Below are 18,603 nucleotides of genomic sequence, written 5' to 3'. Positions count from 1 at the left end.
CATATTGGGTGAGTTGTGGTAATTTATGCTTTTGAAGGAATTGATCCATTTCATCTAAACTGTCAGATCTATTTGCGTAAAGTTGTTCATAGTATTCTCTTATCCTGTTGATGTATACAAGTTCTGTGGCAATATTTCATCTTTTATTCCTGATATTGGTAAATTGCATCTTATTTTTTTGGTCAGTCTTTCTAGAAGTTTATTAGTTTTGTTGATTTTTTTCAAAGAACCAGCTTTTTGTTTCATTCATTTTCTGTATGGTTTTTCTGTTTTCAATTTTATTGATTGCCGTTCTTATCATTATGATTTCCTTCCTTCTTTGCTTTGAGTTTATTTTACTGTTGTTTTTATAGTTTCTTAAAGTAGAATGGGAGCTTAGATTTTTTTTTTGAGAGTTTTCCTCTTTTCTATTGTAGGGATTTAGTGCTATAAATTTCCTTCTTGGCACTGCTTTTGGCTGCATCCTGCAAATTTTGATACTATATTGTATTTTCATTTTTATTCAGTTCAGTGTATTTTTAAAATTTCCCTTGAGATTTCTTCTTTGATCCATGATATGTTTATATGTGAGTTGCTTAATTTCCAAATGTTTGGAGATTTTCCTGTTGTTTTTCTGTTATTGATTTCTAGTTTGGTTTCACAGTGGTCAGAGAACACTTTTTTAAAGTTTTGGTTTTTTTAAGTTTGTTCAAATTTATTTTATGGTCTAGGAGATGGTCTGTCTTGGTGAATGTTACATGGGCTCTTGAGAAGAATGTGTTCTTCTGTTGGGTTGAATGTTTTGCAAATGTCGGCTGATGGTGTTGTTTAGTTCTTCTATATCCTTGCTGATTTTCTAATAGTTCTATCAATTGTTGAGAGAGGGATATTGAACTTTCTAAGTGTATTTGTCTTTTCATTTCTATTAGTTTTTGCCTTATGTATTTTGCATCTCTGTTGTTTGGTACATCCAGACTTAGATCTGCTACGTCTTCTTGTGGAATTTACCCTTTTATCATTATGTAATATCCTTCTCTGTCTCTTGTAATTTTCTTTGTTCCAAAGTCTATTTTATCTTTTGACACTATGCATGGTATATCTTTTTACATCCTTTTCTTTTCAACCTACCTATGTCATTATGTTTGAATTGGATTTCTTGTAGACAGCATGTTTGGGTCATGTTTTTTTAAGCCACTCTACCAAACTCATTTTTTAATTGGTTTATTTAGGCCATTTACATTTAATGTAATTGTTGATATGTTAAGGCTTATGTTTGCTGCTTTATTTTTGTTTCTTGTTTGTTCCCTCTGTTTTTTGTTCCTCTTCTCAATTTTTTCTGCCTTGCTGTGTGTTACTTGAACTTTTTTTTTTAATTTTTCTAGAAAGATATTTATTTATTTATTTATGGCTGCGTTGGGTCTTCATTGCTGCAAGCAGGCTTTCTCTAGTTGCGTCGAGCGGGGGCTACTCTTCATTGCGGTGTGCGGGCTTCTCATTGCGGTGGCTTCTCTTGTTGCGGAGCACGGGCTCTAGGCACGCGGGCTTCAGTAGTTGTGGCGCACGGGCTCTAGAGTGCAAGCTCGGTAGTTGTGGCGCACGGGCTTAGTTGCTCCACAGCATGTGGGATCTTCCCAGACCAGGGCTCGAACCCATGTCCCCTGCATTGGCAGACGGTTTCTTAACCACTGTGCCACAAGGGAAGTCCCTTGAACCTTTTTAAAGAATTCCATTTTGGTTTATCTCTACACGTTTTGAACATATTTTTAAATAGATTTTTTAGTGGTTACTCTAATTATTACATTATACATAAGAAACTTATCACAGTCTACTAATATCCACATTTTCATCTTTGGGAAGCTTTCAGCCAGTTATTTCTTCAAATACTTTTTCAGCCCTATAGTCTTTTTTCTCTTTTTCTGAGACTCCAATGATATAAATTCTGTCCTTTTTTCATTTTTCCACAGCCCCCCTGAGGCTCTTTACTTCCTGAAGGGTGTGGAAGTTCAGCTCCCTCCTAGATCCCCTCAACACCAGATGGAAAAATGAGGAATGGAGGGTTGACTCTCACTACCTCACTGCTGCCAGGTGGGGATGGCCCCACTAACATTACTCCAGTGGCCAAATGGAGTGCCAGCTAGCACCACCTTGCATTGCCTTGTTCCACTTCTTTGCTACCAGGGAGGTGGGGTGGAAGTTCTGTTCTCTGTTTGGTCCCACTGATATCACACTTGTGGGGGAAACAGAGGGCCAACTCTCCCTGTCTAACTGCTGCCATGAGGGGCCAGACATGGGTGGCTCTATTTGGCACCACTGACACCACAGGGAAGGGGCAGTTTTTCCTTTGATGTTTGGTTAGAGTAGGTTGGGTATTATCAAAAATATTTTCTGTTCTGCTAGGCAGCCATTTCCCTGATTATTTAACTAAAGGGAACGATCTTCTCTTGGGGCTTTTCTTGGTCTGGGCCTTTTGGCAATTTCAGGTTGTAGTCTTCTCCGGTGCCTTATCTGCAATATATGGGAAGCAAAAAGAAATCCCAGGCAACTCACCACTGTAGTGTTCCTCACATCCTAAAGTCTCCAGGCAGTCCACTTTCTTCTTTACACTTTTCAGAGTCTTCCTACACTTGATTGTTATTTTGTCCAGGTTTTTTTTGTTGTTGTAAGAAGGAAGACTAGAGAGAAATGGGCCATTAATTTTGAAAAAATATTTAATTATTTCTTTCTTTGGGTATATTTTATTGTTATTTATGTGTATTCTTGAGTTGACTTTAATTCATTTTTTGTCAGTGAAAATCATGTATTATCAGTTGAAATATATTTGAATATATTGGAATAAATAAATGAATTTAATGCTACAACTTTCTTATGAGTACCACTTCAGCAGCATATCATGGGTTTTGATTTCCTTGCTGATCATTTCTAAAAAGTTTGTAATTTCTGTTTTGATTCTCTATTTAACCCAAGGGTTACTTAGAAGAGTGTTTTAAAAATGCCAAGTGGATAGATGAGAACAGAGCTGTCCTTCGTGCCTGCATATTTCTATGTAAGGCCAGGCAGTTCTTCAGAGAGCCTTTTTCTGAGAAGCTCTCATAGAAAAATGAGATTAAAAATTTGAATCCTGCTATTCTTTCCCTATTCTTCATTCTTTAGGTGTTTGTCATGTACATATATTCAGTAAGTCTCAAGATGCTTGGTCTTGACAAGGAGAAAAAAATAAAGTTAAGACATAGTTCCTGCCTTCAAGAAGTATACTATTTAGTTGGGGCAATGGTATATATACCCCAAACTAGTTAAATAACAATACCTGACACTAGTGACTAAATTACTGGCAATGAGGGTCCAGAGAAAAGGGAAATCACCGTAGGCTAAAATAGCTGGGGGAAGACCTTTTGAAGGAAGGAGAAGTGTTTGAGTTAGAACTTAAAGGTAGGTAGGTAAGATTTAAATATACAAGGAGGAAAGGGAAGAATGTTTCAGGCTGAGAGACTAACATATCAAAGGCCACCTTTGATGGAAGTGGGAAAGTTGAGTTATGGTGATAGAGGAAGATGATTTCAGTTGTAGCTGTGTTGAGTTTTGGATGATTATAGGACATCTGATGGGGAGATACCCTGGAAGTTATTGATCCTCATTTGGTGATAAACTAGTTGAGTTTAGCTTTGTCTAAAATAGTAGTCTGTTCTCTTTTGGCTTGGTCAGAATAGTGTTCTGTTTTGAATAGAATTTTGGTTGAGTATATGTGTCATGGATGATGTACCAGATATCTTTTGCTTACCCTTCCTGATCCACCCTCTGCCCTTTTATACCCTGCTCTGTGCCCCAGGAGGCTAACCTATATGGATTACATCAGTGAGTTCTCTTTCCTTCTTGGCCTCTGGTAGGGTTTGGGCAGTGGAGATCCCTGGCAGGACATCAAAGGGAGAAAAGAAACTGAGGTCAGGTTGTTTATTCCTGGCTTCCTTCTTATAGGATTGCCTCTGGTTGGCTGCTATCCCTTAACTAAAGGTCATAGCACCTTTCAAGGGGACCCTCTCTACACCACATTCTCCTTTTTCTGGTATCTGTTCCCTCCCCTCATACTTTTGGCTGTAGGGGTGGTAACAGCACCAAGTTACTGCACTATCTATCCCTCTTTGTTTTCCTATACTCTGCTCACACTTTTGTGGATAGTCCTTTTCGTAAACGTTCCACTAATTATGCTAATGCAAGTGCACCATCTGTTCCCTGCTGGGACCCTGACTGAAACAGATGAAGTCTCAATTTTCAAAGACTTAGAATACAATAAAGTAAGCCTAACATAAAATATGACTAAATATGATTCAACATAAAATATGACTAAATATGATTCAATCTGTCTCTCTCTGATTAATCTAGGCTCTTGCAGTGCTTCCAGATAATCATTCTGAAGCACAGTCTTCAGAGTATCATAATGTGTAGGAGTGCCAGTTCGTGGAATATTAACAATAGCTGGCATTTATCAATTACTTACTCTTTCCATGCACTGGGCTATACATATTTTATATGCATTATTTTACCTAACCTTCACAGCAAACCTATGAAGTAGGTAATTTTTATCTTTTTATAGGCGAGGAAACTAAGGCTCAGAGAGATTAAATAGCTTACCAGAGATTTCACAGCTAAGAAAGCAGAGCTGGGATTTAAACTCAGGTCTGTCTGACTCCATAGCTCATGTTGTAAGCACAAAGTGTGGTCCTGGATCAGCAGCATCCAGGAGCTTGTTAGAAGCACAGAATCTCAGGTGTCACCTCATATTTCCTGAATCAGAATCTGCATTGTAACAGATCTCCAGGGGATTCACACATACACGAAGGTTTGAGATGCAGTGATCTAAACCATGTTACTTTACAGTCTATTACCGAATACCATAGAAAGTTCTGTTTGATTGGTACTAGGTAAAAAGAACACTTTTTTTTTAAGAAAAAAGGTAACTATGTGAGGTGATAGATATGTTAATTAGCTTGATTGTAGTAATCATTTCACAATGTATAAATGTATCAAAACATCATGTTGTACACCTTAAATATTTACAATTTTATTTTGTCAATCATACTTCAGTAAAGCTGGAAGGGAAGAATATTTACCATTCTGTGCTCTTTAACATTGGTATCATGTGGCCTTGTAAGTGGAATCCACAAAGCCAGAGCTGTCATTTTTTGAGATGAGGACGTTGAGAGCCCGTTTGGAACTCGACTTGGTGAAAGGTGCCAGGAAGCAGCGAGAGCTGCTGCTGTTGTGGAAAAGAGAACTTGGCCTTTGGTCGCTGCCAGATTTTTATGATTTACTTCAAACATGTTTAACATACACTTTTACATGCACCTTTATAGCACCTTTAGCTGCTGAATTTAAGAGACTCCCAAATCTATGTACACTTGGCTAGCCCTCAGAAAAACTGGTCTGCTTAGAAAGTGTGATTTAATGCCCTTAGGCTCCCCTTTCTACAGTGTTATCATCCCACCCCCATCCCTTAGTCACTACCTCCCCGCCATATCCTTCCTCTCACCTCTTTCTCGTTCTTGTCTGTATCTCCTTTAAGAAAGCATATCAGATGATAAACCTATGAAATGTGCTCCATCTCACTAGTCATCATGGGAATTAAACTTAAACCACAATGAGATCCCACTACACATCCATCAGAGTGGTTAAAATGAAAAAAGACCTACAATACCATGTACTGATGAAAATGTGGGTCAGTTGGAACTTTCTTCCACTATTGGTGGTAGTGTAAATTGGTACAACTACTTTGGAAAAGTATTTGCCAGTGTCTGCTAAAGCTGAACTTATGCATACCCTATGACCAAGTAATTCCACTCATGGATTTTTTTAAATTGTACATTTTATTTATTTATTTATTGCTTGATTGATTGATTGATTGACTGAAGTATAGTTGATTTACAATGTCGTGTTAGTTTCAGGTGTACAGCACTCATGGATTTTTAATCAAGAGAAACTCTCCCACATGTGAATAAGGATACATATGCATGTACAGATGTCCACTGAAGGATTTAGTTTGTGATAGTCATTTAGGTTGTTTTCCATTTTTTACTATCAACAGAATGAATACATAAATTATAGTATGGTGAATTCGTCTGATGATATTCCATAAAGCAGTTGAAATGAGTTATAACTACATGTAGCAACATAGAACTAGAGCAAAATGTAACAAAACCATACTGTTGAGAAAAAACCTTGCATAAAATTCTGTATAATTACGCTTATGTAAAATATAAGAACACAAAACAATACCCTATAATATTTATGGTACATGAATGGATAGTAAAAGGAAAAAAGTTCTCACTAAATATTTGTACACACACACACACACACACACACACATGCATAGCCAGTTAGTGGCAGAGCTAGGAAGAGAAGCCAGTATTCCTTATTTTTCTTTTTTTATTAAGACTTTATTGCTTTAATTAATTTTATTGACGTATAGTTGATTTACAATGTTGTGTTAATTTCTGCTGTACAGCAAAGTGACTCAGTTACACATATATACATTCTTTTTTTAAAAAAAATTAATTAATTATTTACTTATTTATTTATGGCTGTGTTGGGTCTTCGTTTCTGTGCGAGGGCTTTCCCTACTTGCGGCAAGTGGGGGCCACTCTTCATCGCGGTGCGTGGGCCTCTCATTATCGCGGCCTCTCTTGTTGCGGAGCACAGGCTCCAGACGCGCAGCCTCAGTAGTTGTGGCTCACGGGCCTAGTTGCTCCGGGGCATGTGGGATCTTCCCAGACCAGGGCTCGAACCCATGTCCCCTGCATTGGCAGGCAAATTCTCAACCACTGCACCACCAGGGAAGCCCAATATATACATTCTTTTTCATATTCTTTTCCATTATGGTTTATCAAGGATATTGAATATAGTTCCCTGTGCTATACAGTAGGACCTTGTTGTTTATCCATCCTCTGTATACTAGTTTGCATCTGCTAATCCCAAACTCCCAATCCATCCCTCCCCCCAGACCTTGGCAACCACAGAGACTTTTTTAGAGCAGTTTAATGTTCACAGCAAAATTGAGGGGAAGGTACAGAGATTTTCCATACTCCTTATTCTTTTTTAACCTAAGTAATGGAGCCTTCAAACCCTAAAGGGTCTGCACAGTCATTAACGTAGCTCCCTGTCTCGAGTAACTATGCCTTATGTAGCTCAGAACACATTATGGGAGCCTGGTGAGTTCAGGGGATCAACAGGTTGTCTCTTTTACATGAAGTCAGGGCTCAGAGTTGCTATAAACTTCTTCTTCCTATATCCTCACGCTCGGTGTACTGGCCACGAATGCTTAAGTTTGACCTGCTTAAGGGTATCAGTAAACAGGGTAATGTGAAACACTAGTAAGCAGGTGACTGTTCCAACCTAAAGCCAGACTCCTCCAGCATTTCTGTCATGTTTGACTAGCTCTAGTAGTAGCTGCTGGACACAAAGTCTAGCCCAGAGAACAGAAAAGCTATAAACAGTCTCCAGTGTAATTAAAATGGACTATTGGCAGAGTGCTTCAATCAAAATTCCAAGTCCTGAACAACACAAGTTTTAATGTTAAGGGCCTACAGGGTATTTAGGAAAAAACAGAATTCCTGAAAATGAAAGGCAATATATGGTCCCTGCTCTCCCTGACCTACTATGGTTACTTTTTCTCAAGTACTTATTAATTGGGTTTAAATTCCCCAGGCTGTTAAGACCTTGAAAATCTATCAGAGGGCTATGTGAGATAGAATAAAAGAGAGTTTTAGAAGGGCAGGGAAGAAAAAGGGAGAAAAGAAAAGAAGAGATTCCCTTCGATGGGTTGTTTCCTTTCTTTGATGTTGTCATTGATGGTCTGCCTTGCCTATTTTAGGCATTTGATCTAGTAATGACCCTTGAGAAAAACCTTAAGAGAGGTTTAGGTTTCTAGTCCCAGCACCACCACTTATTAGCTCTGTGACCTTGAGCAAATCAATTAACCTCTTTGAACTTTAGATGCCTCATCTATAAAATGGTGATAATAATAGTATTTACCTAATATGGTTGATGAGGTATGTAAAATGCTTAGCACAGTGCCTGGCACACAGTAAGAGCTCAGTATATTAATGGTGATCATTCTTGTTGTTACAGCGTCATGGAAGCAAAGGAGGAGAGCATTTTGAGTAGACAAGGGAAATCTGCTCTACATAATGCCACATACAGCCGAGGGGTCAAGGAGGATGAGAGCTGAGAAAAGGCAAGGGTTTTGAGACTTGATTAGAAATGCTGAGTGATATTTACATTCGAAACTTATCTTCTGAGCTCCTTATTTTTACTGGAAATAGGAATCAGAGTTTAAAAAGAAAATCCATCACTATTTAGTGGTCAGGATACATATTTACTTAACTTCACAGCAAGCAATGTTTATAGGGAGTGTATATAAGAAGGTAGCTGTGGCTGTGACAGCCATAGCAGACTCCTGCCGCGCTGTCCATTAGAACTTTCTGTGACGTGGAAATGTTCTCTCTCTGTGCTGACCAATACACATGTGGCTGTTAAGCACTTGAAATGTGGCTACTGTGACTGAGGAATGGAAATTTTAATTTTATTTAATCTTAATTAGCTTAAATTTAAATAGCCACACGTGGGTAGTGGCAGCCATCAATCTAATTGGGGAAGCAAGGCATATACTCTTGAAACCAGTTAAATACCAAAAGGATTGAGGTCAGAAAGTAGAGACTTAATTGTTCAACCCTTCTGGTCTGGAGAGTTTAAGGATTTTAAGTCTTGTAGAGCAGGTGAAACTTGGGCTTCACCTTGAAGGATGTATAGTGTTTGGATAGGAGGAAAGAAGGCAGGAGGTCATTCCAGATGGGTAGGAGGGTGTGGGCAAAGGTTTAGAGTTAGAAACGCTTCCTATATGAGACGTTAGAGGACAATGGCCTTTCTAGAATAGAGTATTCATATCAGGAGTTAGATGGGTTGGGGCCAGGTCATGGACAGCCTTGAATGCTAGAACAAAGCGTTTGGGCTTTGTCCACATAGGCCAGTGTTTTGCAAAGCTTGTTTAAAACACAGATTCCCAGGCCCCACCCTAACCTACGAAATCAACTTTTCTGGGTCACAGCTTAGGAAATCAGTATTATAAGTAAGCTCCACAGGTGTGTATGATGCACATTCAAGTTTGAGATCTATCAGATAGGCAGAAAGGAGCCCTTGGAAGCTTTTTGATCAAAGGAGTGACATGTTGATAGAGGAATCATAGGAAGCTTGATAAGGACAGAAGGTGTAGGATATAGAAACTAGCTAAGGAAACCATTTAGGTGACTGTTCAGATATGGACTTCACAAATCCTGATCTTTCTGGCTGGTGTCCTTGGAATTGTTCAGTCGATTCCTAATATTTCCCTGCAGGCCCGATTTGAATTTTCCACACAATTTGTTTGTTGTTTTAAATGACTAGGGCCCAGGCACCACAGCCTGACTGCCTAGGCTCAAATCCCAGCCGTACTATCTAAGCTGTTTTAGCTCAGACAAGCCACTTAACTTTTCTGTGCTTCAGTGTCCTTATCTGTCAGCTGGAAATGATCATAGCCCCATCCCATAAGGGCACTGTGAGTATTAAATGATATCATAAATGACTTACAACAGTACCTGCCACATAATAAGCACTCAATTAATGCTGGTATTAATATTATTTAAACTAAAGAGCTCTTGGGACTTCCCTGGTGGTCCAGTGGTAAAGAATCCGCCTTCCAATGCAGGGGACGTGGGTTCGATCCCTGGTCGGGGAACTAAGATCCCACATGCCGCGGGGCAACTAAGCCCGTATGCCACAACCACTGAGCTCGTATGCCTCAACGAGAGAGCCCGCGTGCCACAAATTACAGAGCCCACGCACTCTGGAGCCCGTGCACCACAACTAGAGAGAGAAAACCCGCACACCACAACTAGAGAGAAGCCCGCGCACCGCAACAAAGGATCCCACGCACCGCAACAAAAGATCCCACATGCCGCAACTAAGACCCGACGCAGCCAAAAAAAATAATAAAGAAAATTAATAATAATAAAAGAAAACTAAAGAGCTGTTTCATTTATTCCAAGTTATATAATAGTTAAAGCTAATCTTCACCAACAAAGTGTTAAATTTGCCCATCCAGAATATTAAACCCAAGCCCTAGACTTTTTTTTTTTAATTTATTTATGTATTTATTTATTTATGGCTGTGTTGGGTCTTCGTTTCTGTGTGAGGGCTTTCTCCAGTTGCGGCGAGCGGGAGCCACTCTTCATCGCGGTGCACGGGCCTCTCACTGTCGCGGAGCACAGGCTCCAGACGCGCAGGCTCAGTAATTGTGGCTCACGGGCCTAGTTGCTCCGCGGCATGTGGGATCTTCCCAGACCAGGGCTCGAACCCGTGTCCCCTGCATTGGCAGGCAGATTCTCAACCACTGCGCCACCAGGGAAGCCCTAGACTTTTTGCTTAATGAGTTGTATTTCAAAGCATAATTCTTCACTAAATTTAACATATGATTATCCTTCATAAAATAAGTCTAAATAGAGGACAAATTGTTCTTCCCACTGAATGTTTTAATCTATGGTTAGTTCTTGGCTATGAATTATATATCTTTTAAAACTTTGTACTTTTTATATTGCTACTAGCTTTCAGTGAATGCTCTTTATGATATTCATTTCAGAAAAAAAGAATGAACTCTTTTTTGTCCTTGTAGGGGACTGATAATGGACTGATAATGCAAAGATATATATCTCGTCTGGTGTCAGTGAGCTCACGATGTACTGTGGGTGCAGTGACAGCTTTTTCAAGGAATGAGAAATTCTCTTTAGATGCCTACTTGGTAGTTTGTGAACTTTTGGCTTCTGCTTCACTTTTCTTCCAGGCCTCACCCGAATAGAAGCTTCTCCTAGTCTCTCCAGTTTCTGTTGACAGTCAGCTGCCTGAAGCAACTCTCAAGATGCACCTTCAGGTCTTGAAGGCAGAGAGGGAAGGAAACAGCTGAAGACCCATCATAGCTACCTACACACTTCTGAGACAGGCTGAGCCAAGAAATTGCCTTAGACTCTTCTTTCTGCTTTCAGAAACAAAGTCTCGCCCAACTTTGTTCACTTACATTCTGCTAGATGGTTGAAAAAGATGGGTTTGTGACATGGCTGGTTAAGGTTCTTTTTTTATGTTTTCAACAGATGAATATCTATTTTCCCTACTACCATCTCCCTCATTGTCCATTTCCCTTCGCTGAAGTCAGTCACTGTTACCAGTTTCTTGTGTATCCTTCCTGAGATATTCTATGCATATTTGTATATGTACACCCCTAATTTTTATACAATTGTAGCATACCATTAATGCTATTCTGCACCCTACTTTTTTTCACTTTTTACATAGAAGGCTGTTTCATATCAGTACATAAAGAGCTTCTTTATGGCTACATGGCTGCACAGCGTTCCATAATTATTATAGATACACCAGAATTTATTTAAGCAGTTCTTTGTTGGTGGACATTTAGGTAGTGTCCAACCTTTGGCTATTATAAACATGTTTATACGTATTATATTTCACATGTGAGAGTATATCTCTAGGAGAAATTGATTAGGACACTTGGGTCATTGGCTTGTTCAGTTGCTTGGTGGCGATAAAACCACGGTACTGCGTGTGGAATCAAAGATTCTAGGAGGCCTAGCCATGCCTAACTACACAGATGTCATGGGATGTTAAGCTAGACAGAATCTTGGAGATCCCAGAGAGAACCAAGATCACACAAAGATTTAGAAGCAGATCCAGGATTAAAACCCATAGTGTTTTACTCCAGTCTATAATGTAGCTCTTTTTACTACACCACACTGCTGTGGGTCAGAGAGATTTGGCGTGGCCTGATTTCTGTCCTGCCAGGCAGGACTGTGCATTATCTGGCCCACTGTGATCTCACTACCCTGTCTTTACATGATTTCTCTTCCCGGGATCTGACTTTGCCAACCTAATTTATCCTACTTTTCCCTGCTGCTTTGACTTCTCCCACTAATAATAACTCCATCTTTTTTAAAAGTTAGAACTGAAGTCCTTGACAATTGGGGGACCCTTTAGTACTAAAGCCAAGTAGGAGAGGCAGGAGTACTGGGAAGGATGTCTGGTAATGGCGTAAGATTTATGATCTTACACAAGCTTTCTTCTCTTAGTTCATCCACTGAGTCATCGTATAGTCTAGGGGGAGTCCCTTTCTCCTCTTGGCACGGCTGGAATATCTCCTTTCCTTGGCCATAAGGTCGAACACCTTAAGGTCCAACAAGCATATAACGTGCCCAATAGGAAAGAATATGAAAGTGTGTGCGGATAGTTTAATTCTTACTGAATCGTGCTAGGGAGCAAACTACAGGTGATATTCTTCGTGGGCAGCCCAAGGAAATCAAGGACCCATGTGTGGACTGACTCTTAAGTCTATCTTCACTTTGGCTCAGGCCACAGAGGGGTCAACTGCTGCCAGTATTTATGAAATGCGCACTATGATGATGGATAAAATTGTTTTAGGAACAGATTCTAGAGCTATCCCTGGGACAGTTTTTCTCAAGTTATGATCCTCTGAGCACTTGCATTACTCGAAGGATGGGGCCCTGGTATCTGCAAGTAGTCTTCTTTCCCAAATAATTCTTATGTGAATGTAACTATGAGAACTACTTCCTAAGGAATGGTAAATTGAGAAGATGGTTGTGAGCCTTTGAATTTGGGGTGGCCTGTAAAATTAGTGAGAAGAGCTGACCAGCAATTCCAGGTAGCATATGGATATTTCATTTGAGAGGATATAAAGACTGGGTTAGGTGCCTCCTATGTGCTTCCACAGATTCTGTGCTTCTATCATAACCCTTGTCACACTGTATTGTAGTTGAATGTTTTTGTCCCTTCCCCTATAATCCAGAGGGTTCTTAGTTGTGAGCAACAGAAATTGATTGACTAATTTAAGCAGAAAATGCTTGTCTTAAAAGCATTTTGAATAGCTCCCAGAATCACAAGTTGGACTGGAGAACCAGACTCAGGGCTACACAGCCAACATCACAGCTGTCACCATTACTACCACCATGCTAGCACCATTAGTGGGTTGGCTTAGGTCCTCAGAGATGCAGAAACCAAGCTGGGATTAGACATGCAGGAGATTTATTGGGGAAAATGTCAGTGAGAGAACATAGGGAGGGAGCCAGAGGAAGCTGGGAGAGGTGTTAAACTGCAGTGTAAATCTGCCCTTTATGGATGAGAGAAGGAAAGAAGGTTAGGTAGGAAGTGTCGTAGACTGAAGTGCAGTGCTAGTAAAGTTCGACCAGGCTGACGGGGAGTTCTGTTGCCAAAGTCACAGGCCACATAGTCCTGTGTCTCCCAGATATGGGCATGACTTAGTATCCCTGCTGTGCTCAGTCACTGGCTGGGAGCAGTGTGGCTTCAGAACAAAGCAGCAAATATTGGGGTGAATTTAAAGCACAGCAGCTGGGGCAAAGGTCAATGACACTTCCCACACTGGAAGAACCAAGGGGCACATTTTCATGACTGTCTGAATTGGAGAAGATTGTCCACTTCTTTGGGTCACTGGCTCCCAATTCAAGGGATGGATCCTTGGATTGAGGGAGCCTAAGTCACATGCCTGTGCCCCAGCTACAAGGGGGCCCTGCTTCTTAGCAAGAGTCCTGTGTCCTCTCCCCCAGATAAAGGGGTTCAAATGCTGTACAGCAACACCCCTAAAAGGGCAAATGTCTATTACACCATTACACTCTGTGAACCACTTGAGAGCAGAGATCTTTGTCTTACTGCTATTACAAATAAATGTTTATTGAAATAACTGAATGATTGTGGCCAGCTAGTGTTCAAATGACCTTGTACACACACACACACACACACACACACACACACAAAATCAATTAATTTAGCCATCAGGGAAATGCAAATCAAAAGCCACTAGGATGGTTATAATGAAAAAAGATAAGTGCTGTTGAGGATGGGGAGAAACACAGTGCTGATAGAAATGTAAAATGGTGCAGCCACTTTGGAAAATGGATGGTGAGAGAGTGGCTTGGAAAAGGATAATCAAAAGTCTTTGTCCTTAGGGAGCTTAGAGCAAAAAGAGAAGGCCCAGAGGATACCTGACTGATTTTGCATTACATATCTTTTAAGGATTCTAACAGTCCAAACCGAGCATTCTACAGATGGAAGCCATTCTTCCATCCTTACTACTGATTCTCCAGGCCTTGTCCATCACCTCTCACCAGACAGTGTTCTGTGACTGGACTATCAGCCACTTGCAGCACATCTCTCTCCTTCCTCTCCTTTTCCCTCGTGGATGCCAGCTACCTCTTATGAATCAGCTCTGGCTGCAGGGGCTTTGTAAGCTCAAACCTATCTCCGAACCTTATGTAGTTCAGAGGGGTTCTGAAAGCTGATAAATATGCCAAGAGCTTTTCGATCAAACTGCTTTTAGACCCCGTTCTCTGTTCCTGCTGAGTCGGGGGCTGGAGGTAGGGGGAGTGGGGAGTCAAATCTTGGGTCTCCCTTTCTTGCAGAACCAAACCCCTGAACACGGCCTAGCATTCACGGGGAAGCACGGGGTTATCACCTCAGATGAGCAGTCCTTGGGAGAACAGTGCTCTTAATGGGGAAGGGGTTCCCAGGTCCTCAGCAGTCTCATGAGTATCAACATTTCCAGGTCTGTAGTCTTAAGAAGAGTAAAGGGCTGGAGTCTAGAGATTGTCTAAAAGAGGAAGGAGAGTTGGACAGAAACAGGGCAAATTCTCAGTCAGTTTCTCCCAGCAGGGCAAAAGGAACAAGGAAATAAGAGACCAGAGGATTTAGTGACCTAAAGCGCCAGAGAGTCCTAGGGCTGAAAACAGAGAAGCTAGTGGGTGAGGGGGATCAAGTGGCAGGAGATTTACGCGTATATACCAACCTTGGGGAAATCCAAAAAAAATGTTAACAGTAGGGTCTCTGCCTTCAAGGAGCTTATGGTAATTTAGTGGTGAAATAAAAATTAATATACTTGAAATAAGTTGTAATTTGGTGCTAAACTGTGGGATTGACCCAAAAAAGTGCTGTAGGAGCTCTGAGAAGGGAGAGATCATGTGGGCTGACATCCTCTGTGAGCTGAATGGCTGGCTGAGGCAGTAGGTGCCCCACAGGACTTTATGCTCCAGCTACAGTGGCTACAGCTTTTAGAGATGAGTGTGCCTGAGTCTTGTATGTTTTCCTGGAGGAAACACAGGGGAGGAAGCTTCATCATCATCACTATTTGTTAATCACTATCATCAACAAGAACCACAACAAACATTAATTGAGCATCCCTCCCTGAGTCTACACTTCTGTTTAGGAGGCAGGACAAACACAGAAAGAGTTGAAGGACTAGAGCAAGAGAGTACATGCCAGTAGCACAAAGACAGAGGGAAAAGTGAGAGCTGGGGAGGTGAGGGAAGGCTTCCTGGAGGAGGTAATACTTGAACTGACCCTTGAAAGAAGATTAGGCTTTGGGCTAATGGAGAAAAGAGTGAAGGGGGTTGTAAACGGCCTCAACAAGGCACAGAGAGCAAGGCAAGTGTGATTAAGTGAGAAAACCTGCTGGACTGGAGCAAAGGGTGTGGCAGGGTAGCGTGGGCGATGAAGTTGGAGAGGAAAATAGTCTGATGATTATAGAGAGCCTTAAATGTCAGACAGAAGGAGTCATATTGGAACAAAGTAGGAAGGCAGTGTAGATTTGTGTATTTGGGGAATGACAAGGGCACAAGGAAGAACAAGGAGAGGCTAAAAGAAAGACATGGAGATTCTACAGTCTTCCTAGCTTCAGTCTCCCATGTCAGGGTGGCCAACTCATCCCAACTCAGCAAACAGATGAGTTTCTCACCCTACTTGTGATCCATCTTGGGAATAGGTCCTGAAGAAGCCCACAAGAAGTTCTGCACCGTATACTGTTGGCAGAGAACTTTGTGCCTTTTGGAAAGGCCCAAGCCATCAACACTATGTATGAAGTGTTCTCAGATAGCATTGCCCCGCCTTGTGAAACAGAAAGGAGGAAGGGTCAGCCTCCTAACCCAGCTGCTAACACAGGTACAGACCAAGATGGGACATCTGCTTCAAAAGCAACAACCTTTTGAAGCTGATCTGTTCTTGAATCAGCCCCGGGGAAAGGAGACAGCAATTGCAGGAATCTTAAAAACCAATACAACAGCAAGACTAAGCCTTTCTTGAAGCCATCATTTTGGTGGCTGCTACTTGGCCGCTCCTCACATAGATCCTTTTTACTGACTTCCTGCAGCAAAAGGAGATTGGCACAGGCTCGGCTACATTTATATTATTACCAGGAGGCAGATGTTTTCTCTTTTCCCCCCAGGGTTTAGAATTATGCAGATGAAGGCACAAAAACAAAAGCTCAGCGAGGTGGGGGAAGATGGCTCTTAAGAATCTAGGCAAATTTCAGAGCTCTTTAAGACACCCCTCTCAATTTTTACTAACAGCTCTCCTGGCTCCTCTCCAGTCTATTTAGAATTTGGCACCTCTTCAGAACCTTACAGCCAAAGACCTGAAAGTTCATTCTAAAGTTCCCATCCTGGCCTCATTTTGCAAGTGGAGAAATCAAGGCATATAATATGGGTCTGTGGGCTGACCTTGAGTCTTTCTTTGACATTCCCTCTTTCTCTTTCTTCCTTCTGCTACATACACTCTCGCTTGGAAAGGAAACTCTACGGCCCAATTGCCCCCCAGGTCTCTCCCCAACCCCACCGTGATAAAATCTGTAGGGCAATAGGACCTAGGGAAATTCAACCCTGAGGCCGAGAGAGACACTCCTGCTTAACCGCCTGGCTTGAGCGAGTGTGGGAGCGAGCTAGTTAGGGAGGGCGGGGTAGAACTGGGGGTCTGCTGCTGTTGGCTAAGAGGAAAGCTGTGGCTCCCTCCAGGGTCCGGGGGTCGTGATGAGAAGTGCTTCTGAACGCTGGCCCAAGCCCCCTTGTGTCGCGCCTCTATGCACCGAGTACCCTTCATCTGGCCGCCCTGGAACTCGCAGGCTGGTTTTGTTTGGCCCCAGCTGTCTCTCCCATTTCGTGCAGCCCCGCCATCGGTGCCTTCGTTCCTGAAGCCACCGACCTCTCACAGCTGGAACTGCGAGCCAGGCAGGGACCCCGGCAGCAGACGGCGCCCGAGAGTTTGCCGACATCCGTCGGGCCGGGTTGGCGCCCCGCACGTCGTGTTTTTCGCTAGCAAAGTTTCTCTGTGGAAAAGAAGCCCCTCCAGCTTTCTCTTGATCCTGTAGCGGGCGCGCGCTCTGCTTCTCTCCCCGGTGACTGCGCTCGGGGCCGGGGTTGTGGCTTTGCTCCTGCCCCTGGCCTGGCTGCCTTGGGGGCGGAGCTTGGGGAATTGGAGGAGCCGCCGTGAGAACGCTTGACTAAGCGCGGGTGCGGAGAGACCGCCGGCGAGCAGGCGAGCTAATAGCCGCAGCCTAGCATTAGCTAGGGTACCTGGGCAGTGAACTGGATCCCCGAAGGGACGCTCAGGCTGCGCCCACTCTTCTGCCCTGGCTCAGTTCTCGGCTGATTTGAGAGAGCACACTGGTCAGGGCTCCTCAAGAGGAGCTGCTGAGTGTCGGTGCCCCAGAGAGAGTGGCTACCCGCCCTGCCTGGGGGGCTGCGAAAGGCGGAGCCGCCACGGAAACAGCTGTTCCCATGGCTCTTGACGCGCCTGGAACTGGACTCCGGACTGGGCGCTAAGATGCTTGCTTTTTGCCTTGTCCAACTTCCACAGCACGTAGTTGACGATTGGAATCCTGGGCCAATCAAGAGTCTAGTTTCAAAGTGATACTCCTGGCCTCTTCATCCCAGACTCCAGCAAGTCTAGTTTGAGACGAGAAGAGAGCGGTCTCCTGCTCTAATTAGTAGATCTCCGTTCTGGAATTGGACTTGACAGCTCTCCTCACCAATACTTGCACTGCAGTGGCTACAGGGTTCTCTTGGGAGGTGGGGATGGGAGTGCTCTGAAGACCAGACCACAACACTCAGAACCTCAACAATGGACCGAGTTTTTGAAATTCCTGAGGAGCCAAACGTGGAGCCGATATCCTCTCTGGAGGAAGATGTCATCCGTGGGACCAACCCCCGATTTACCTTTCCATTTGGCATCCTCTTCTCCACGTTTTTGTACTGTGGGGAGGCAGCAGCTGCCTTGTACATGGTTACAATCTATCGGAAGAATAGTGAAACCTACTGGATGACATACACCTTTTCCTTCTTTATGTTTTCATCCATTATGGTCCAGTTGACCCTCATTTTTGTCCACAGAGATCTGGCCAAAGACAAGCCACTATCACTGTTTATGCATCTAATCCTCTTGGGACCTGTTATCAGGTGAGCAACTTTTAAATCTTTTCCCTCCTCCCCTGCCCCCCAACTGTGCATTGAAAGATGAATTTAATATTTTTAAGACTGTTACTGTGCCTCGAATCGAATCGATTCTCCTATTCCCTCCCACTCTTGGTTTCCCTGCCTGCCATCCAAAAAGTCTTATCTGCAGTCTTTTTGTGTGTGTGTGTGTGTGTGTGTTTATTTGCTTTTATTTTAAAAATTCAAAACATGTCAAGGCATATTTTGCCTCAGAAAAATATGTTCAAACTATTTTACGTTTTAAAGTTAAAACATGAAG

General features: G+C 42.5%; 1 protein-coding gene across 1 annotated transcript in view; it reads left to right on the top strand.

The window, feature by feature from the left end:
• Positions 1 to 18,603, top strand: part of LOC309653168 (tRNA (uracil-5-)-methyltransferase homolog B-like) — a 127,299-nt gene that overhangs the window by 82,093 nt on the left and 26,603 nt on the right. The window contains exon 15 of the mRNA XM_082447550.1: positions 18,243 to 18,308. Within this exon, the coding sequence (XP_082303676.1) occupies positions 18,243 to 18,308 (66 nt within the window). The remainder of the gene's footprint in view (positions 1 to 18,242; positions 18,309 to 18,603) is intronic.

This window comes from Balaenoptera physalus (assembly GCF_965194825.1).
Source record: "Balaenoptera physalus genome assembly, chromosome: X".
Taxonomy (NCBI): Eukaryota; Metazoa; Chordata; class Mammalia; order Artiodactyla; family Balaenopteridae; genus Balaenoptera; species Balaenoptera physalus.
The sequence above is the reverse complement of the archived record's forward strand: the minus strand, read 5'-3'. Positions and strand labels throughout refer to the sequence as shown.